At 42.8% G+C, this 24,070-nt stretch overlaps 1 protein-coding gene across 1 annotated transcript in view; it reads left to right on the top strand.

The window, feature by feature from the left end:
* Positions 1-20,814, top strand: part of LOC128876032 (protein groucho-like) — a 74,060-nt gene extending 53,246 nt beyond the window's left edge. Inside the window, exons 6-12 of the mRNA XM_054122130.1 lie at positions 858-1,137; positions 3,323-3,348; positions 9,955-10,098; positions 11,398-11,948; positions 15,801-16,076; positions 17,559-18,162; positions 18,912-20,814. Coding sequence (XP_053978105.1) covers positions 858-1,137; positions 3,323-3,348; positions 9,955-10,098; positions 11,398-11,948; positions 15,801-16,076; positions 17,559-18,162; positions 18,912-19,019 — 1,989 coding nt within the window. The 3' untranslated portion in view covers positions 19,020-20,814. The remainder of the gene's footprint in view (positions 1-857; positions 1,138-3,322; positions 3,349-9,954; positions 10,099-11,397; positions 11,949-15,800; positions 16,077-17,558; positions 18,163-18,911) is intronic.
* The last annotated feature ends 3,256 nt before the right edge of the window (positions 20,815-24,070 follow it).

The raw sequence follows: 24,070 nt of genomic DNA, 5'->3' as shown, positions 1-24,070 counted from the left end.
CTACACGCACGTGCACGTACTCCACGGATGTAGCTTGCAATTTGCCTTGCGGCCACTCGACTTCCGGCGAGGGGCTTTTGACGCGCAACAATTTTTACCCCCTCTCCTTCCCGTCTGTCGGGGGCCCCGTACCGAAACCCGAGGAAAGCTGCCGGGCAACGTTCGGGTTCGTTTCAGCGAGATGTTGAGCTTCTTTTTTTAAGGGGTCTTTCTGAGGGGTTTTTGTAAACTCTGTCAAATTATTTTTGTAAGGTTACCGTGTTGGTGGTATAGTTGCCGTGATTAATTTTGGGAAACATACGTGGCTTGTAATTTAGTTCTGTAGGGTATACACAAGTTAATAAATATCATTTACCACCTTCACAGATCTTGAAAAAAACATATACAATAGCGTCTAAAGATTCGCACAAAACTCATGGGTAGTTGTACCAAAAATATATAAATAGAATATTCCTTTTTTTCTCGATACTTTCATCATCGGTAAACGTACATCTAATCGTATCTACAATCTACATTTTCTTGATCGAAGTCGTACAAACCATTCACAAATCGTAAATTATTTTCCAAATTAAAAAATTTTATTTATACGTCACAATCCTCAAATATCGAAGGCTATCCGTAAAAATACAAGTATATCCGTAAAAGTACTATAGGAACGTATGTGAAGAAAATAAACCTCATCCCCCCCGGGGGTGAATTGTCCCTCCTACATCCCTTAATTTGAAACATGTTTGCGTAAACTGAACAAACAACGAGCCGCTTCAGGTGGCAATTTTTATCGACTCACCCTGCACGTAATATAACTGATGTTAACTGTTAAAGTTCAGCGACTTTGACAGCCGCTCTTTCTGTTTCAGCAACAGAGACCAGATATACCAAGGTTGCTGCAACAAATGCACGCCCAGCAACTGCCACCGGGGGCGGCGATAGGCGCTCATCCCAGCCTACCCGGACTTCCGGGACTAGGGCCAGCTGGTGGACTTCCGGTGTCGACTTCCGCCTCTGCCGCTCTTATTGGTCTTGGCCTGACGCCTGGAGCCGCGACAGCACCCGGTGCAACGGCGTCGCATCCACTTTCGATGCTTGGCAAACCGGAACTCCATCGTGGCCAGCCCGACGACTTGAAGAGCAACGGCGGTGAGTACTCCGCTTCTCTTTCATCCGCCTTGTCTCGTAGGAGCCGACGTAACGGTTCTTCGAACGATAATTGGCACAATGTATAGGATGTGTGTGTGTGTGCGTGTGTGGGGTTGTATCGCGGGAAACTGCAGTAATTAAATCAATGTAGCTTCGAAATTGTTACTTATTTGAAAGTTGAAGATTTTAAGGGGGGATTCGATCTAGGAAAGAGATGCATATTTGGAGAATTTTTTTAGATAAACAGTGTCATAAATTTTTATGTTTAAAAATATATTAAATTAACGAAGTTGTGGGATTGGTATTGCTTACACGAGTATTTAGCATTCAATGGGTAACCGTAACGTAACTCTAGCAAATCCAGAGATTTCTTTCTCGGAATTAGACACAATATTCTTGAAATACGTTTTTTTTTTCGGGAAATGGGACCAAAGAGAATTCATTAAAAAAAAATATTAGTGTTGTGCCCCCTTAAACTCGGTCAGCTTTTGTTCGCGTTACTGCCGGTTAATTTCCACGCTTCCTTTAGCAATGCGTTACCGTTTCCCCCCCTCGACCGTTCCAAAAACCGCAGAAGCCGCACCGTCGGAACTGGAGAGAGAGAGAGAGGGGGAGGGGGGCAGGGGTCACCCTTTCACGATCGAATTCCTCCTGCGCCCGCTCCGCGGGAATCGTTAAACCCCGGAATACTCGTTATACGCATACTTTTCGCCCTTTCACACGATTTTAATTGCCACCACTGTGGGCAACGCGGCGGGAAAAGAAATTAACGAAATTCCGGCCTTTGGTCACGTTCGAGTGCTGCCCACCCTCATCCTACCGTACCCCCCACGCCCCTTAGCCACCCCAATATAACGAATCTCACCTGCGAGCGCGTTCCACGTCGCGAACGAGCGACCATCGAAGCGGATTTTTCTCTTTTTGTCACCGTCATCCGTTTGATCCCGCTCTCGCGATACCCTGCCGTGCCCGAGGGGTTGGAAAAAAAAAGAGCACGAGCTGAGCGTGTCGGGGTGCGCGCCACCGAAAACGGGGGTGGCCGTCTCCAGAGCCGATTCCGAGGGGCTTCGAGCCTTGAAATAGTTTCAAAAGAGAATTCTTGTACGTTTCTCACGTTTTGCCGGTGTGCTACGAGACTTCTGAATATTTTGTGCATTGATATATCGGGAAAATTGACGAATTGGGCAATTTTTAGCAAATGTGTGCAAATACAGTCAACGTGATATAATTAATATATTCTTTTGGACGTAAACATTAAAGTGACAGTATTAACACTAAATCTATCTACGTTTCAACTAAAATATAACAATACAAAATAATAATCCCAGTTGCCTTATTAAAAAACAAACTCATCATTGAACTTCCCAGATCACCCCTAAACATACCTATAAATTATCGAGTAGATAAACAATATCTCTCACCCTTGAATTAAATTCTTGTGTCTACAGTTTAAAGTTTCCACGTAAAACTTTATCTAACCATTTTATAGAAGGCCTGGAAAGTCAAACGATGAGTCTGTTTAAAACAAAACTTGATTTTCCTCGAATTACTTTTTCCCCTCTTCGCAAATATTATTCAAGGCCCTGTGCAATTCGCAGTCCAGGGGTCCAAGGGATCTTAGCCCGTCACTGGGTGGGTCGCGCGGGTCGAACGGGGGTGGTTCCGACGAGGGGTGGGAAAAAAAATATGTAGCCGACGTGACGCGAGCGTGCGGCTCACGGATCGCTCGACTGGACATTTTCAAAGCGCTTTTCGGGTATCCGCTTTCCACGCAGGGGCGGGAAGGTGAGCGAGGGGATTGGTGAGCGTGTTTGCGTCACCCTGTTAGCGGACACCGGCGGTTTTGAGCGAAAAGCGCATAAATATGCATGAAGATCATTTATACGGGCGCCGGTTGCCCTTCCACCTATCCGCATCCCCCACACCCCGCGGCGACCACCCTCTCGCACCCTCTCTGGCTCTCTGTATTCCTCCCTTTTATGGGCACGTTATTAACATTTTATCGGGCGGCGCGGTGGCCGGGATTTTGATGATTTTTTTTTTCTCTCCCCCAAAACCCACCCCACGCACACCACGTCCCCTCGTCGACACGTCGAGAGACCCGGTGCATGAAAATCATTTTCCCGTTGGAAACGTTCCGCACGGCTTTTTTGACTGACGATTGTTTGCATTTGTCTCGTTACAGGTCTCAGCTCGACCGAGGAGAGACACGTGAGTAGAAATATTTCGTTGTATTTTTTTTTCTCCCACTCTAATTTGTTCTCTCCCCCACTGTTTTCTCTCACCATCGTGCGTTTATCTTTTGGGAAAGGGTACATAAGGGTATACGCTATATTTCACTTTCATATTTTCCGCATTCCTCAAAAATCACTAGCCTGCGGATTCTTATGCACTAAACGAAAATATAAGAAAATCTATGAAATTGTTCATACATACAAAAAAGTATGTAATATATCAACAATAATATATACACGTTACGCCATTCAAAAGGACAAACTTTTAAGTTCAAATCTTTTTTTTTTTTTTTTTTTGTCTGTATCCATGAATATATGAATTTGCATAAACATCCGCAATCGTCACGTAATATTTCCCAACTGCCAAAGAAGATCACAAACATCGTTTAATTAAAATATTCGTCAACGATTCCAAAGATCAATAATGCTCGGATGGCCACTGCGTTTAATTAATTTTTCATCGTCCAGCAGGAAATCGTACGATTACCTTCTCCCTTGTGCACCTATTCTTTTCACCGGTTCGTTTTTTGAACGCCGTTCTTTCGCTTTTAGCGGATAATTGACGCCGTCAGAAACGCGCGTATCGACGCGAAAATCGCGTTTCGGTGACGTCGTCGTTCCCAGATTAAATTATTAATCGACGTCGAAGAGGCGTCGACGCTGGTCGCGCTTTGTCGGTGTTTTCGAACTTCACAACGGGAGAAGAACCAGCGAACACGAGGGGTGGAAGTGAGAGAGGGGCGGGCTTTATTTTTCGCGTGCCGTAATTAAGGTTTACTGCGCAAATGAAATTATGTCAGCGCGACGCTGTTTTATCACGGATGAAACAATAATATGTGTCCGAGATTTATGGCCGCTCCCCTCCCCTCCCCCGCCCCATTCACCCCCGCGTTTTGCGTACCGGTAAATATTTCGCCGCTGAAACGCAGACAAATCATTTATCGAAACGTCGAGTTAACAATCGGATTATCCGTTGAAGTTCAAACGTGCAATCTATCGGCATGAATAAACAAATAAACGTGGATGGGCTTTTTTTCCCGCCGTTTATCCGTTTCGCATGGTTGTTTTCCGTCGGGAATTTTCAAGGATTTAATGACGTAGATAAATAATCCAGTCGTGCCGAGCAAACGAACCTGCAGAAATTACCCTGGCCGCTGCGTTTCGCGAATCGATTAAAATTATTTCGATACAACCGAAGGAAAGTATCCTCTGTGTGAGTTCAGTAGATGCTAGCATTTATTAACGCGTTAAACAGGTGTCGTGGTTTTTATTAGTTCAAATGGATGTTAAAAGTAAGTTTTCTGTAGAACGAGCGATAACTATTACGTTTGTAAAATGGATATTATCGAGAAAGAAGATGAGGACATTTTCTACGAATAGAATGCCAATTTAAAGGGAATGCCAAGTTAATGGCTTCAGCATCGCTCTTTTATATTTAAAAAAAAAAAAAAAAAAGAAAGAACACCGCAATTAAAAATTATTTTTCTATCATTCGATACATACACAATAAACCCCAGCAAACAGATCTTTCATAAAGCTAACTGTTTTCGAAATAAAAATTATTGAACGAAACTATCATTTTCTCGCGTCCGAGGTGGCTTGCCTCTCTTAATAAAAGCCTCCCCTATCTTCGCGAAAACAAATCCACTGGACCCCTTTGTTCGTCGCGCAATTATTTTTTTTTTTTGTTTTTTTGTATGTTTCCCTCGACGTATGCTTGAAATTATGCACTTTCGACGACCGCTCCTATAATCCCAGGGGCACCGTGTACAGCGCCTGCATACGCAACTTAACGTTGCACGGTACAACGTGCTCGACGCCACGAGCACTCGCGACATGACCCCGTGTATTACAGGTACGTTACACGCGCGTAACTTTCCGTGCGCGTGAAGGGTACAACGAGTGCTTTAGCCGTACTTCGCCGACGAGTAGGCACTGTACGCGCAATTATGTTTTCGACGAACGCAGAAGAGGCATAAAGTGGCGTACGGGAAAGAGAGCGGCTCAGAAAAAATCCTAACCGGTACCGGTTTCGTGTTTCGACTTTTTACCACCTCGCCGTTTTTTTGTCCGCCGACAAAACGAGGCGCCCTGATGAATTTTAATCCCTCGGGCGAGATAAAAAATAACTGCTCGATGATATCGATGTTTCCAGCCTTTGCACTCGGAGTACTTCTGTAAATAAGAGAGATTTTCTGATCCAAACCAATTTCATGGGATCGCTTCTGAAAATAAAAACTGTTTTTTTTTCCGTTATATCAATGGTAGAAAATTTATTTTATCGTGTTTCATATAAACTCGGGTAAACTACGTTTTGGCTTGAATACATAATATTCTGTATGATTGTTTAAAAATAACATTAACGGAGATATAGCTGGAATCTTAAAAGATAAGAGAGTGAGGTTTGGTATTTTAAAGTATGGTGAATCCGGGTAAAAATAGGTGACAGTGAACAAGTAGAATAGGAGTTAGCAGAGTCTGTATGATTGTTTAAAAATAACATTAACGGAGATATAGCTGGAACCTTAAAAGATAAGAGAGTGAGGTTTGGTATTTTGAAGTATGGTGAATCCGGGTAAAAATAGGTGACAGTGAACAAGTAGAATAGGAGTTAGCAGAGTCTGTATGATTGTTTAAAAATAACATTAACGGAGATATAGCTGGAATCTTAAAAGATAAGAGAGTGAGGTTTGGTATTTTGAAGTATCCGGGTGAATCCGGGTAAAAATAGGTGACAGTGAACAAGTAGAATAGGAGTTAGCAGAGTGATAGGAAATATAGTTACGGATGAGATAAGCAACGTGGAAAGGTATGAACTCGGTATCATTGCAGGTAACGGTGTTCATTCATAGCTAACGCATAACTCAATCCCACTCTCGCGGCAGATGATCCTTGCAGTCGAGTTACTACACGTCCAGCAGTCAGCACTTGGTGTCAATTACTGTCAGTCTTAGAGCTCTCGTTACCACCCTCGTGGTATATAGAAACTACCGTCGAAACATATTACATTGTTGCGGTATAAACGGTCCACGAGTCTCTCGCCTCGGATTCCAACACGAGATCACCTTCCACGCGCGTCGATTGACTGCTAGCGATGGGATCAAGTTTCAAACGCACTCGCGATTTCGAATCAATTACCATACTCGAGATTATGTTTCTCAAAGTACATGTAAAGGGTTTCGAAAATAGAAATGATATAACAAAATCAACCACCGTTAAAGTCATAATTCAAGGCTTCGTATCACGAACGTATTACAGTAATACATTACCGTATTATCCGTGCCTCGCATACTCAAGAATTAAGCAGTCAAACGACAACACGAAACGTGGGGCACGGGATTGATCGTTTAGGTAAAACGGTCGACGATGGATCCCAGGATCGCGTGGGTTCGAATCTTTGTGACTTTCGTTTAGACTCCTGCGTTACATTAAATTCCATTGTTCCATTAACAAAAATATTTCACCCTATAATGCATTGCATTAAACGCGACTCTGATGCTACAGTCGAGTTTGCAATAATCGAGATTCTACCACAGTTGGCTCTTATTCGGTTAGGCCTGGGTTAGATCTTCAAGACCTAAGATCTCTAAAACAAAATAGCGCACCTATCCCAGGCTTACCTACTGCTTAGTATCACCCTCCACCTGTCGAATGCCTTGCAATAAACAAAGTCCTGATGCTGCAATGAACCTTCCAATTAACATCCTTATTACCAAAACAAAATGGCACATCTGCCAATGGCCTACACTAATTCATTCATTCATTCATCTCGCGAGCCAGCGCTAGGCCGGCCCGATTCCACTCGTTTCCACTCGCGAAGGACTCGATCCCGCTCGCGCGTTGCTTAATCCCATCGCTATCAGCTGCCTCGTTCGTGGTTTCGCGAAACAAAAGCCCACCCGCTGAACCGACCAGTGGAACGGCTCGAAATTCCCGCGGGGATAGAAGCGATACCCGCAGCCGAGCAGAGCAGATAACATTAAAGTTACGAAAGTAATTACAGACGAATGCTAGGCTCGATTGTATCGGCGCTCGAAGGGATAGGATCCTCGTCCAGAAAACTTTTCTTTTCGTAGCCGAGGGGTAAGGCGCGCCGCGGTGTTCGCCCGTAGAAAATGCAAGTAACGCGACCTTCTCGCGCCAGGGCTCGCGCGCCCAGGAGGAACGAAGCGGACTGAACAGAGACGAAACGAGGGATTGTCGTGGAAAGGGAGGCGGACGAAAAAAAAAAAAGAAAAATAATGGAAAGAGCGGGCCAGCCATAAAGAAGGAGGGAAAAGGGGAGATAGCCAGCGTGTATTATAGGTTTGCCGAGCCTGTAATCATCGCGGGACCGCGAAACGCCCATCGACGCCCTCTCATTCTGCCTCTCGCTATTCTATTTTCCTCTCTCCTTATTCGACCGATCCTCGGGCAGTTTCCTCGGTTCCCTCGTTCCTGTTTCTCTCCTTGTACGTGTGTTGCGCGCGCTAGACTGTGTGCGTGTCTCCTCGTCCCGTTCTCTACCGCGCTGCGCCGACTCTATAATCATTATCAACCTCTTCCCGTAGCATCTTCCTTCCATTCCTTTTTTACCCCTTTTTGCCCTCTACCTCCTGGATTCGTGCTTCCTTTAATACTCTTCCTCTGCGTGGTATTCCTAGCCGCCACCCGCGGGCCTCCACTCTCGTGCTTTCCTCTTTTTCGTCGAGCTTTTGCGTACACACGCGCGGACACGCTGTCCATCGACGACTCCGTTTACGTTCCGTTACGAATCGAACGGTGCTCGATGGGACTTGTCGCGTGCCGCGGCTCACGCCACCAAAAATTCGGATTTGATGCCGAGTTATTGGGTATAGGGTTTCGATAGTGGATTTTATTGGTGATTGAAGCATTTGGGGAGTACGGAGTTTGATAAATAATCGGAATAAATATTTAGGAACGATTTTGGAAGTCTCATCTATTGGACATTATCTGTATCGATGGTCTTCTATTTGAGCTACCAATTCTCATTACTATAAACTACTAACTCTGGTAATTTCTTGACGTCTTACTGATTGTCTAACGAATTGTCGTAAAGTGTCTATTTTATACGTGTCGTGCATTGAGCATTGTCTTCGGTGATCCTCCATTTGAGCTATTAATTCCTATACAAATAGCGATGATACATTATCGATAAGTGCCGCATAATAAGAACATACAAATTAGTCCCTTAAAATATATTCAAAATTCATATGTCAATTTTTTTACCCAACACTAATCAGTATTTCTACGTTAAACAATCGGATCTACGTACATTATTCATGCTACGAGTAACGCCAAGTATGCGAAAGCGCGATAAGTAATGCAATTGGAATTTTGACGCGAACAACGGTGGAAGTTTTTTTTTTCCCCGCGGGCGGTTAAGAGGGAATTGAAAACCTTTATTCAAACGTCAGCGGAGAATCGTTATTCCGTGTTTCGAAACCATTACGAGCCATTCGTGCGCGATGTTGGAGATGTTTTATTCAAGAACGCGAAGCGTTGAAAATTACGTTTCGATGCCTTTGAAACGAGGCGTCCGGTCGGCGCGGCGAATTCGAAATCGATTATCGCGAACGCGCTCGCGTGACAATTGATAATAATCGTCGACGCAGGTAATTACGGTTTTGTCACGTTGATCGGACCGCAGGAAACTGGTGGGTAATCCGTTGTTTCAGTCCACGCCAGTTGTCTGTTATTTAACTAGAGATTAACGGCCGTGTGTAAACGTATATACTTCTGTTCGTGCAGTGTGTCTTCGTCGGTTATCGTTCGGGACGCTTCTTCGTCCGTTTAATCGTTCGTGTAAATCAAATACCCGTTTCAACGTTGCGTTAGACAACGAAACATCTACTTGTGTGTTCAAAAGTATTAGACAGTCGTAAAACTTTCGCGAGTATATTCTCATAGTTCTCAAACAAAACGAGTGTACAGGCGGAGGCTTACGATGTATTTGAATGTTATTTTTGCTTGGGATATCTATCGCGCTTAAGATGGTGTTATTTTTAAACTAAAACTTGTAAAAGGATGTTTGAGTTTCTTTTAGAATATCGGTAAATTTGATTTAAAACATACGAGCCCACGAGAACCAGAGTAGCCTATTTACGAAATTACGGTACTGAGTTTATAAACAAAAATTGAATCAATTAGATAAAAATTCGTTACAGTTCAATGCTGCCGTTTGTTAATGATTGAGGAACATCGTATCAGCTATGCGCTTTAGGCCATAACTCAATTCTTATAAAAATGTTACTTGGACCACTCTGGTTTTCAAGGTCAGTTATAGCGAATCGTCGATAAGTGTCGCGAAAATTTGTTCAATATCTGTCACGTTATCGTCATGAGTTCTAGAAACTGTTTGCTCCAATGTCAACATAAGTCCAATAAGTTTCGATTCGAGTGGAAATAAAGGCAATTAAAATTCACTTCCTTCGGTCAGTAAGTGTCACGGTGCGATCCTGACTTGGTCACACTTATCGATGATTCTGCTATTTTTTTAACACGTTTGTATATTTTTTTCTGTCTACGACATTCGGGAACGTGTACGAGCAACGCGTAACGCGTAATTTTCGTCACGTTACAGAGAAGTTCGATATCGCCTGGCGATAAGTACAGTCGTCCACGGACACCGCAGGAGACGCACCATTCCCATCATTCACAGAATCACCATGACCATCCCATGCACATCAAGAAAATGAAAAAGGAGCAGGATAAAGACATTGGTCACGTAAGTACAGCTCTGTACTCTTCGTTGTTCGTCCTTAACCCCCTATTGCTTGGATCCTGAGATATTTCAATCTAGAGAGGAGCAAAATCTTATGCGAATAATGGATAAGTCTCGAATAAGAAGTCTTTGTATGATGCTTTATTTTCACCAAAATTACAAAAAAATCACAAACACAAATTTCCAATTACAATTTCTTTATAATGAAAGCAGCAATATACATATAATACAGGCAAAAGTTTCACAGTCGTGTATGAGGTGTTTTTTTTTTTATTAAAAATCAATGAATATCAACTTCAGAAAGGCTGATCACAAGATATATGACTTGCTAATCGTGCAATACGAAACTTACCGTGTTTATGTAACTCTGGTCGTAATTTTTATCGGAGTAATAACGGATCAAAAGTTCTTTTATGCGTTAATCGAATTGTTTTATTTAGATGAATATTCTATCTATCTCCGATTTATGCAGTAATTACGCCCGAAGGGCGATAACGCTATCGTTGTAACAGTGTTCGTGCCTGTTAAATAAGATAACGCTGATTAGCATTATCAATATGTAACTTAGATATGCAAACTCTGGATAGTGTTTTCTTCAAACATGTTTCTCAGATAGTAAATCCTTCATTCCGTTGACTCTTCGCTAAACGATGTCAGATTTAACGCGAATTCAAAAATTAAAAATTCCTGTAATATACCTAATCCTTCGTGAACGATTGCAGACGCGTTTTGTTACGTAACTGTTTCTCAAAATTTTAACAAGTTTGTTAACGATCTTCAGTTAAGGCGGAGGTATGAGTTTTATCGGTATAATGGAGCATTCGTTTCAGGGGACTATTTATTAACTACGTTTAGGCTATATAGTAGCCCTCCTCGGGGGGTATAAACGAATCAACTGACCGTACTTATTCATTTGGGCCTCCTACGGAGGATCAGCGCTGCTGGAAGACAATAATGAGACATCGTAAAATTAGTTGTTCCAAACTATAGCCAATCCAACATACTACATTTTCTTTTTTCTTTTTACAATTCCGTTAATTTTCCTACGTCAAGTCCTACGTTAAGTTCACTATTACCAGATATGCAGGTGACTACAGTTCAAATAGTCGAAACTCGATCCAAGATTGACTTGTACCGGAAAATCTTCCTACCTTTACTCGTGTATCCCATCAAGCTTCCATTAATCGAAATCAATCATCTCTTCTGCTATCTAATGAGATTACCTAAAATCCCCGGATTTGGATTAAAACCGGCATTCCATCGAACGAGTAAACTAACCAATTTGAAATGTTGACGTTGCAGAGCGACGGCGAGAAGAGTGACCAGGATCTAGTCGTGGACGACGCCAGCGAGGGACCTACCAGCCCAGTGGTGAACGGCACGTCATCGCCTCGAGAAAACGGCTTGGACAAAGTGGTGCCAGCGATGGGTGCAGGCGTGCAGACGAAGAAAGACGTTCCTCCGCACTCGCCGAGGAGTGGGACCAGCAGCAACGCCAGCACACCATCAGCGAAGAAGATGGAGGAACGGGAGAAGCCAACGACACCGATCTCGAAGCCTCTGACGCCAACCTCGGGCTCCGCGCTGGGTGGATCCGGTCTGAAGCCTTCGGGATCGGCGAAGCTCCATCAAGGACCGCCGCCTCCTGGTGTACCCAGCGCCTATCCGCCTCACTATCCCCCTGGGCCACCGTCCCACCATCTGGGACCAGCTGGTCAACATCCACACGTCGACATGATGGGTTATAACGGCTACGTGGCGCCTAGAGCTCCACCTTCGCTTCAGCAACTGTACGACCCCCACGTGGCCATGAGGACTCCCATGGGATCGGTCGCTGTACCTGGAGGCAAACCGTGAGTACTATTCCACTCTTCTTGGACCAATTGATCCGACTACATTTTTTAACAAGCTGAACGCCACGCAGTGATGGGCAAAACCCTAGACTTCGAATAAATCTGAAGCTTGCCGATATGTTGGTCTCTTTTCCTTCTTTGGAAAATGTTCTAGGGTTTTGCCCATCACTGACGCCACGTCACCCCATACACTGGCTGACAGAGCTTCTCGCTAAGGAACGTCAACGATTTTGAGGACTAGGAATGAATGAAAATAACTCTGAATAGAATTCGTAAATTTTCATATAAAACACGAAAATAAATGATACGTAAATATTAAATTCTATAGTTAAAATTACTAAAACTCCATTTGTAAAAGGAATATACAGTCGGGCCCGTAAGTATTTGTACCATCTGTGCTTATTGAAGGAATTTATCTAAATTAAATAATAGGTTTGATGTTTCCAAATAAAGTCTTCATGTTGTCTGTACAAATGTAAAGTTTACCCGTGTACATATGTTGTAATGAAACATTGATTTGGAAACATCGAACCTATTATTTAATTTAGACAAACTTCTTTAATAAAGGATATGAATATTTATGAGACTGACTGTATGGGTTACAGAACGTGTCTCCTCGTAACTTTTGTATACAAAAAATAGGAGCTCACAATCAAGAGGAAACTTTAACGAAGGTGTGCAAGTTGCTTGAGCCACCCTGTAGAAACGAGCATGTGCTGTTGAATGATTGACTGAGTTCTCGATGAAAGTTCGAGTGTTTCAATATTGCCCATACGAAAGTTGGCGTTCTGTCAGTGACGCGTGAAATTATTCCTGACATTAAGACAAGTTCCGACGGATCTGTTATTTCTACAAAGAGCAGACAGATGACTGGCAGGGTGATTGGCAGAACCTGTGGTTTCATGGGAGTGACTAGTCGAACGGTGTAGCTTTAGCAGAGGAACGACTGTTAATTTCGCCCTTTCGAGGATAGTCTTGGCATTCTTGGAAATTAGCTGACAGTGACTAACGGTTAAGGTGGCCCATGGTCTAAGCGTCAAAGACTAATTAGTTCTGGAATCTTTGTAGCTCTCGAATGCTTAACCCATTTCGGGATGAGATTTTTCTTTTTTAGATGGAAACATTCTTTAGCTGGAGCAGTTCATTCTATATCTTCCGTTGAGAGTATTCAGTGTAAATAGTAAGGAATGTTAATTAGTTTTATATTTACACATTTTCAGTTTGTTAGGATCAGTGGTTATTAAAGGGCGAATTTAATGATTAGGATTAGGATTATTGTACCTTCACATTCAATGATTTGAACACTAGTTTAAGTAAAAATGTCTATCATTTTGTAACGTTAGAATACCAACTTCCTTAGTTCTGAAATAATAGACGATCAAATTTATTCGACATCAAATTTTAAGTAGATAAAATAATCGCGTTGGATTTTAGCTAAAATCAACTAGTATTTTGAATACTGTAGGAAAAACCCCACAGCCAGATGCGACACCGAGTTCGTCGCCAAACTCGGGCTTTATTGGGGTTGCTAGATATTTTTGCTTCCCCTGAATACTGTACGCACTCGGTACGTGAGCCTAACACGGCAATTTAGGCTTAGCGTCATAAACCGTGTTCGCACAATCAGGACACTCGTCGACGCTGTCGACTACCTGGGTATCGAAGACGACCCGAGGAATAGCTTCGAATTTTGTGCGACAGGCAGTTCTATCCGCGCTTGCAAACCGAGAGGTTGCCTAGCTGACCGTGTTACTAGCAACCTCACATCGTTGTACATACTTAACCTTATGTTTACCTTGTTTTGTTTTTATCCATAATAAATACGCAGTGGGAACATTACTCTGTTGCCTATATATTTATTTGAATATAAATATCCAACAAATCGAAAATTATTAGGTGTACAAATTAATGATATGGCTCCACACTTGAATTAACTATTCAGTATGTACTGCTACCAAGTTTGAAATATTAGAGGCACACTAAAACTAACGTTATCTAACACTAACGTTGTTTTCTTAAAATAGAGAAATCTCCTCAGTCTCTGTAACAATTTGACAAACTATACATAAATCTTTCCTGGGGCATCGTTTCTAAATGCAAACGCCCACCGTTATCACCCTTCTCCCTTTATTTACCACACCTCTACCCCACGCATTCTTTCTCTAACTCCAAATCGTCAAGTTCAAACCCAGATCACTCTCAACGAAATCGTGGCTCGTTCGAAATTATCAAGATTTACCTTGTCACTCGATATCGACGTCTCGTAGAGGTTAGACGAGTGACGCGCGTTCCCGAGGCCCTCGATGCCAGTTCTTCAAACAAATCTAAATCGTAACGAAGACTGAGTAACGACACAGCTGTTTGCTCTCGCGCGGATGAAAAACGTCTTGGTACCGACGGTGTCTCAAGATAAGATAATTCGATTGCGCGACGTTTAATATTTAACGAGGGATATCGAAAGTTAATATTTAACAAGTTTACGGGCCACGGAGGAATAAAGAATTTGTTCAACAAATCTCTCCGAAATTCTGCGCGCAACGTGGAAGTTTCCAGTCGGCGGTTTCGAGTCGTCGCGATAAGGAACGCGTTTGTTTGTCGAAGATTTCGGTTTTCACGCCTGGAAAGGTGCATTCGCGATACGTTACAGCGACGAATGCCATTGAACGCGTACTCTGTTGCATCTCTAGCGAAAGATCGGACGTCGATGCAAGGTACAATGCGGTTTTTGTTGAACGCCGTTTGACGTTCGTTTGCTCTGGAGGCGGGGCACGTTATCAGCGATTTTGTTTGCTATGAAAATTCAGCGATCCCGTTGTTTATTGCAGTTGGAAACGGTTGAAATACGACGCGCTATCGATATATTTGCTTTAGGACAAATGTCTGCGCGGCGAGATTAATGTTGAAGATAAAAACTGATAGGCAACATTGCACATAGTGGAAGTGAAAGCTTTTTTTTCTCGTATCCGCTAATGTACACGATAGCGCGCGATTGCGAGAAATATAGATAGTCGAACGTTCACGGATGTGACGTGATATTTAAATCAGTGCTTAGAATACATCGCGTCGTTATTATTTATGCAAATATGTGTTTCTTTCAATAAGGAGGCAGGCGTAAAAGATAAAAATAGAGAATCTCGAAACTCGACATGTTTGGTTTGAATCGCTTTTAGTATCTGTGAATACTGTCGTTACATTTTTTGATAGTTTGAAAATATACCCCGGAATATTTAGCACTGTTGCATTCTACAAAAAATTCATTAACGAAATCATTGAACGATACTGGTCGTGTCTCGCGTGACTTCGATATGTTCGATATGTCAATATATTTATTTATCTCATTTATTACAGTATTTTATAAAGGTGTACATGCAAGATGAACAAAATTAAGCCTTGTACTAACACATATCTGTCGATATAACATACCTAAAAATAATTAACGAAAATACTTTTAATTATCCTTGCAAATGGAGGGTTTCTCAAAAGGAATTTAGAATTTTTGAATGCATCCATACCATTCTTATTTTATTAAAAACGAAAATTCTAAAGTCCTTTCTGGAACACTCTTCACCTATACAACGTTGAATCTTACCCAGTCTTACCCTAATCTTACCCAGAATCTTACGTTTTACCCCGTTAAAAAAAGAACATCCAATTCATGAAAATGGATGGTTGCGAATAAATGCAGGGAAAGACCCGCCAGTACATCGTTCTCGCCATTAACTTATCTAGTTTCGTTAAACGTAGACGAGACGTCTAGATCGGTAATCGGCTGTGTCCGGAACAACGCGCAGCTATCGTTGGTAAACACACCTGTTTCACCGCACGAGTCGCATTTTTTTCACGATGTTCCAGTGCGTACAGCTTCCACGTGTCGAGCGAGGGCCAGATGCAGCCGGTGCCCTTCCCACCGGATGCGCTGATCGGACAAGGGATACCGCGTCATGCGAGGCAAATTAATACCCTCAGTCACGGGGAGGTCGTGTGCGCCGTCACGATCTCGAATCCGACCAAGTATGTATACACCGGCGGCAAGGGATGCGTCAAGGTCTGGGACATTGGACAGGGCGGTACAGGAAGTACGAAATCGGTATCGCAGCTCGACTGTCTGCAACCTGATAACTACATCAGGTCAGTGGTTCTCTTGGTTAACTTCGTAAATATCACATATGGATGCATTTTTATTTTTTAAGAAGGAGTTCTATGAACGAAACGATTTTTAGGTTATCGTTAAACAGCACCTTTGGGGTTGTTTGGATTTTTTAATATTTTCTTTAAAAGGCAGTTGTCGAAAAGGCAGTTTCTTTAATCCATGTTTAGTGACTTTTTTTTAACGATGGATCACAACCTATGTAAAAGATGCAATCTTTACTGCTTAGATCGTAATCTGTGCGAATATTCCAATTTCTATTGTTCCCGTCGCAAACTATATCGAAATTTCAATTTTTGCTTCGATCCTCAAGTTTATGAATAATTTAATCCTTCCCCATCTTTATCACAGATCGTGTGGCAATTAATGAATTCATGAATGTTGTTCTTGTACCCCCAGAAATACCATTTTAAATGCCAAACGAACGATCCAAATAAACAGTCAGCGGAATGCAGATCGCAAGAGACTCGGTATAACAAGTTACCAATTGATATCCACGTTACGGTTCTTTATATAGGTTACAGCCTGTCACACGCAACAACAACAATCGTGTCACGTATTCATTCTACAATATTCACGAGCATTCCTGACGGCAATCCCCCTCGTTTCAAAGCGAAAGGGTTAAAACGGGAAAGCTTTCGCGCGCGCGCGCGCGCGTGTGTACGCGAAACATTGGAAATTTTGTATTCCGTGGGCGAAACGCTGAAAAATCACATCGGACCGCCCGCTGATAGAATAAACGCGACGTTCGGCATTTTTACCATGCATTTGCGCGCGGCTCACGTTTTCGACGTCGAAGGGTGGAATAATATTCGCGTCGGGTATGACTGTTAATGTCTGGTCCGATACCCGCGGTAATTGAACCCATGCCGCGACATTTTTTATATTTTTTTTTTATATCTTTTTATTTTTTTCGCTACGCGAATGCCCGACGTCAGCCGGGCAAATTTAATACGTTTCGCCGGTAATGCACGCGCGTCCCTCGCATTAAAAGGTACTTTACGATCCATCGGTCGCAGTTGCTAATCACGTCGGCGCACTTCAGCGGCTGATTTCGACGCGCAAAAATGATTACCACCTTTCGATTTTGGCGAAACCAAGCTCTTGGTCGAATTTCCCGCGATAATATAAGCGTTAATAGTATCATTTTCATGCGATAAAAATTTTCATTTTTTAATTTTCCTCTGTCCTTTAATAACATCAGGTTACACTGTTTAGAAATTAAAACGTATCTTCATTTAAATCACAATTCTTTATATGAATCTGCACAAACGTCCGCAGTCTGTTCATACGTATTACCAATAATACACCATCACCAAGGGAACCTTAACAACAACAACAACAGCAACAACAACAACAATAGTAATATGAATAATAATCACGGATTCGCTCCTGTATCATCTTACCTTTCCCGTCAAAAGAAAAAAACATTCCTACAATGGAGTTTAACGCGATATGTCCAGGTCGGTGAAACTGCTACCGGACGGTAGGACCCTGATAGTCGGGGGTGAGGCCAGTCGGCTGAGTATCTGGGATCTGGCGAGCCCGACGCCGAGGATCAAGGCCGAATTAATCTCTTCCGCCCCCGCCTGTTACGCTCTGGCCATCTCGCCCGACTCGAAGGTCTGCTTCAGCTGCTGCAGCGACGGTAACATCGCCGTCTGGGATCTCCAGAATCAGACGCTGGTCAGACAGTTCCAAGGTCACACGGACGGCGCGTCGTGCATCGACATCTCCGCGGACGGCTCGAAGCTGTGGACAGGTGGTCTGGACAACACGGTGCGCTCGTGGGATCTCCGCGAGGGCAGGCAGCTCCAACAACACGACTTCACCTCGCAGATATTCTCCCTGGGCTATTGTCCTACGGGAGAGTGGTTGGCCGTGGGCATGGAGAACTCGAACGTCGAGGTGCTGCACGCCACCAAGCCCGACAAGTATCAACTCCACTTGCACGAGTCCTGCGTCCTGTCTCTGAGATTCGCCTCCTGCGGCAAGTGGTTCGTCTCCACCGGCAAGGACAATCTGCTGAACGCGTGGCGCACGCCTTACGGAGCCTCGATATTCCAGGTGAGCGTTTGCAAGCATCGTAAAGGGCTTGTTCAGTGGGTAGACTATTGGAGGTGTCCAGGGAAAACAGGTTTCTTGAGAATACTAAGTAATCGGAAATATTTGAGTAACGTTTGTCATTGTATTAAGCTATTTGCATCGTATGGAAAATTGGCAAATTCGTTCTTCTCGAGAACATTATTTCTTTCTTTCTTTCCTTCTTTCTTTTTTTTTATTTTTTTTTTTTTTTTTATTTAAGTGAAATTGTTTCCAGGTATATACAAAATGAAAACAATGTCGTGTATAATGATTAATTTATTATACATTGATGATAACAGTGTATTATCATCATGTGGTTCGAAAATTTCAGTGTCACGTTAGGTGAACACCTTCATATATTCTATATAAATCAACCTATTTCAATGAAAATTGGCAGAAATATTGTTCAAAATATATATCTTTAGTACATCTTTATAATTTTTACATTAGACATTTAGTACATCCGGAAAAAATTCACAAACATCAGCACTTTCTGGGATGTTTCCTCCGAACGTCCATTCACTGCGTAATTCAATGACTTACGAATCCCTAAATTCGAAACTCGTTTATATTTTCTAAAGCTATCGAATATGTAAATCGGAAAATGTCGAATGCAAAAGTTCGAGTCGCGTAGAGTCGCAAAAATACGCGACGGAAACGAGAGCGTCGCATTCCATTGCAAATCCTCGCGACCGCGTCTTGACGTAGAACGTGTCTTGTGCTGTTTCCAGTCGAAGGAATCGTCGTCGGTGCTGAGCTGCGATATATCTGCGGACGACAGGTACATTGTCACCGGGTCTGGTGACAAGAAGGCGACCGTCTACGAGGTCATGTACTGAACGAGACCGCAACGGAACACCGAAATCATTCTCGAAAGTGAACTCTTCTCAACGTGGGTGTACATAGTTCTTGCGCGACATTGTGAGAGACGTTTTGTTGCCGTTGTTCTTGTTATTGTTGTTGTTGTTACACGAGCGAAACGAACCAAGCGCGGAGAATCGTCGAATCCGTATTGGACGAAACGGAGCAAGTGATAATGAAATTTCTAGTATCGACGACGATGGAAATTGCGTATGCTTCGTTTCTGTCCGATCAGCGTGTTATCGAAATCGACGAACGATGTTCCGAGCAATCATTTTTATCAAAGGGAGTCTTGAATCGAGTTCGTCCAGCTCGTTCTGCGTGCAATCGTGTTTGACGACGAAGACCGCGCATTAATTAGAATAAACGTCGGTATTCGTATCGCGTTCCCCCTTGTACATTTTGTATATACGTATACATATTATATATTATATATCAGTCTTTAAGTATACCGTCATATTTTTCTACGTCCCCTAAAAGTGAGACGGAAAGCGAAGTTTAAGTAAAGGAAACAATTGAATCGTGTAAATATTGTCAGGCTTAGAGAATATAACTGAATCGAGACGAGAGACGATTAAATAAAAAGTGATACTCGAGACTAAATCGGTTGACTCATTTCGTAGCCTAAATCAAACCGGTTAAGAAGAGACGATTTAACTAATAAATCGTTTCGGTAGAAATCTTATCTTTCAGCAGAGCCGCTGTTCTCAAAGGTAAGAGGAATTAATACCAAACCGAACAAGTAATTAATTATAATACTTTTATAACAAGCATATACAATTTTGATAACAAGGAGACCTGCTTTTCGAAATTAGGTCAATTATGTGCTTGATGTCATCTTTTGCGATAAAATTATTTTTAAAGATACATTTCACTTTTTGGATTGTTTAATTATCAACTGTGTCATTTCTATTAACTTTATGATTAAAAGCAGCCTTTGGAATCAATGTAGCATGACGTGTACATTCTTTTTAGATTTTCATAATGAATATAGTATAATGATAAGAATTTTAGTAGGTCATACAATAATGTAACGATCTCATGTTTAATATCATAACTTGAAATTTATAACAAAATGCATGAAAAATATCTTTAAATTTACACATTATAGCAAATACTTTTCGAAAAATCCCAACTTCGTTCCATACATTAATTTAATTTTTTTAATCCGCCAAGTTTATTTTAATAAAATTTCACTCGAATAAATCTGTAATGGGATGATGATTTCAACTAGAATTTATCCGAATAACAGCCACCTTTGACGCTGGACAATCAACGCCGCAGCGTGGATCGCGATCGCGCCGCGCCCGTCACCGAAACTATAAAACAAGGGCGTCACCCCCGTCCGCGGGGTTGCTGGTTTCCCATAAACGTGTCAACGGTCCAGCAACAGAGTTCCCTGTCAGAGGGAAAAAGACGCGACATCAACAATATTTAGTCGTAACGCCGGAGGGATCGTGTCGCGAAAATCACGACACCGCCTCGCCGATAAAAAAAAAAAAGAAAAATACCGCTACGTGTCGGTTGTCGCGCGCATTTTCCGCGATCATCGCTTGGAAACAAATTGCGGCAACGCGACACCCGTGTAGGGCAAACGTCGGTTACCAAAATGCAACGAATAAAAATAGAGAACCAGAAATGGACTGGAAAGACTGGAAAGTGTCACTGCTTTGGGGAGGAACTGTGACACTACGAGAGGGAGGTGTAGGAGTGTTCGAGTAACTCTTGATTGGTAATTCTTGTTCTTGAAGTTAGTTGGTTATTAATCGAGGCTTTCAGGAACACTTCTGTTAAGAATTGTTGCGGTGGAGAATTAATTCTTGTGAAACAAGCCTCTTACAAACCTTATCTTGCTGTCACATAATTAACTTGCGAATGTTTATGCAAATTCGATACTTTTCCAGATTCGGGTAAAGAAATCAGACTTAAATGATGTTTATCTTCCTATGTTTTATCTTCCAACCAATCTAACATGTACTGTATCATTATTACTATTCTATATGTATTTATATTTGCAACACGTAACACGTAAAAACACACGCAGTACCTTCTCCCGTATAAATCTCGTTTTTATCATGAGAAAACAGTTTCAAATTTGAACATCATGCCACGTATCGCGCCACTTGAGATTGAAAGTCGCGTCGTGCCCGAAGGGGTTAAAATCGCACGGAGAGAGGGGGAGGGTCTCGTGCGAATCGCGCCACCCGGTACGTAATTAGCGATGCAATCCACGCTCGCGGAGCGCATATTCAATGGAAGGTTCATCGGCGTAATGTTATTATAATAGTGGCACGTTTTGCATATGTGACTGGGTAGCCGTCGCGGCGTGGAGGGGGGACTTGTGGACCGCCGCGTGGGAGTTGGGGGTTAGAGAGGGGGGAGTGAACGTCGCTGGGGCGCGAAGCGAAGAGGGAAGGGACGATTTTACACGGGCTTTGCCGCACGCCAGGCGTATTTGCATGGTAATGATATGCAACGCGGCAGAACCGATGGAACGGGACGGCGGTAAAAGGGGTGAGGAAATTGGCCGACAGGGTAGGATGAAACGACGGGGAGGGTGGGAGTAGCGGAACACCGATGGTATTTCGTACGCAAGTTTTGAATGTCGCGGCTAAATGCATCTGTTATTACGGTTAATTCAGTCGACCGAGAGGCGAACAGCCGGTCGCAGCTTTATTTATCCCTCGTTTTCGTCCGTTCCTGTTTTGGGGCGCGTTTATAACGAAGCAGGTCCTTGGGTTCGAGCTACAGGGAGCGATGTACAATTCTTATTCGGATGGAGGCCTCGTATAGGATATCAAAGGTGATAAATAAGAATAAAAGTTTCTGTTTGTATCTATTAGGTTGTCCCGAAAGTTTCTTTCGCGAGTTGCACACAATTATTTGATGTGGTCGTGTTTATATAAATAGACCATCTAATTTCATATATATTTATGTTGTAACAGTAACGGAGCAAAATGAATCGTGCACAATTCAGTAACGTAACATAAAACACAAACTATTGTGCATGTATTACTTATTGATAAAGCGAAAGAAACTTTTCGGACAACCTAATATTTAGGTTTATCTGTGTAAGTACGTTTACAAAGATTTTGTTTTGCATAAAGGGTCCACATCACACACACAGGTCTTCATCATCATAGTTCTTGTGATTCTCATAACAAGCTATCAATATCGTCGTCACAAATGGACGTCGGTGATCATTGTACATGGAAACCACGCTCTTAAAGTCTCTTAGTCCTTTTCGAAGGTTTCAAGAACGTTCAGCGACAGCACGTAACAACGCCAACGGTGCAAAATGTACCCTACGGCTAGCTCCCGCGTGTTGATCGCCGTTGCCGGTTGGCCGGTTCTTTGCGTCATCGCTTTAATCGTTTACACGGGTAGAGTTTGTTCCGTGGTAAGAGGATTAACGAGCCGAGGTCTGTCCATTCGATCGGTGAACGCGCAGCAACGACTTAATTGACCAGGTTGGTCGGACGTACGGCCGGCTGCCTTTTATCTCATTACAAATGCAGCGATGTCCTTCGGATTGTTTCAAATTTCGTCCCTCGGGTTTGCTACGAAGTTATCCTCGTCGTTTCTTGGAACAGTTCGAGCCAGGTGAGCACCTAACTTATCTACAATTGATAGTTTCGGAGATAACAATTAATTTACACGTAGCTTGTTTTCATCTAAATGATTAAAAATGACAGAGGAGTTCAATATCGAGTATATCCTAAAGAAAAATTGAAAATAGTAAATCGATGACTTAAACTGAAATGCACCGCGAAATGTGATCGATTTGTCGCGGTCGTGAAATGACCCTGTTTCCAGCGTCAACCGAACGGATGTCCGACGACCGCCGAGTTCGGTCCCGATCGCGGCTCGACACCGTGTAATTTCCCTTTCGCGTGTAAAAATACGTAACGGCGTAATAAGCGGAGGCGCAGCGCTATCATTCGGGATCGTTAGCGCGACGGTAACTTGAACTTTCCGTGCAGCGAGCCCCTGGCCTATTACGCTGCCGCGTCGATGTCCAATTTCTCGGAGGGCTGTGTACCTTTTACGCGCCGTGTACCGTGTCGTATGTTGGTCACGCGTACCGTCGGTGCACCGATTCTACGAGGGTTCGAACAGGGCATCTCCAACGTAGTAACGAGGACGCTTCAGCATTTTGAATGTATCCTACAGCTAAAATCTGCGTCGTATTCAGGACATTCCACAGTAGTTTCTCGCATGTTTGTTTCTTTATTTTATACGCATACGTTATCATCTTACATTGATTATTGTACCTATTGGTCCAAGCTTGCTTGTTACAATTCACGAGTCTTGTACGTATGTATTTTTTGTTCGTAACGCAGTTACATTGTTCTACATCAATTCTTAAATTCTTACATTCCCATGCTTATAATTGCATGCATCCAGTGGACTGATCATGATCACAGATCCACTCCTGACATTTCCTAACACCACATGATAGCCTCTGACAAACCCCTACAGCTCCAGCCAGCTCCTGATGGCCCCTGATAGCCCCTGCCAACACCTGACAGTCCTCGACAGTCTCTGACTACTACCTCTGACAAAATATGACAGCACACCTGACAATCCCTAACACTAACCAACCGCTAACATTTCCTAACACCTGTTAACATCTCCTAATACTACCAAACATTTCATAATACTTCCTAACACTTCCTAACTCCTGCGAACATCTCCAAAAATCTCAAAGTGATTTTACCGATTTTTCACATTTCGCTTAACTTCTGAGATGCAATTTTATTGAACACGAAGAGGTGGCACGAGGAATGTGGCATGGTACGTATCGACTTTTGGTCAGAATTTGACGCCTGGTATCAGGAGAACATGATATTCGAAGAGGTTGCACGAGGAATCTTTGGTACGTATCGGAATTCTGAGGAAATTTTACATTTTGGTATCAGGAGCACATGATGAGCAAAGAGGTGGCACCAGGAATACCAGGTACGTGTTGAATTTTGGTCAGAATTCTACTCCTGGTATCAGGAGAACATGACATGTGAAGAGGTGG

This window comes from Hylaeus volcanicus, chromosome 4, assembly GCF_026283585.1.
Source record: "Hylaeus volcanicus isolate JK05 chromosome 4, UHH_iyHylVolc1.0_haploid, whole genome shotgun sequence".
NCBI lineage: Eukaryota > Metazoa > Arthropoda > Insecta > Hymenoptera > Colletidae > Hylaeus > Hylaeus volcanicus.
Note: the sequence above shows the minus strand (reverse complement) of the source record. Positions and strands in the feature narration are given on the sequence as shown.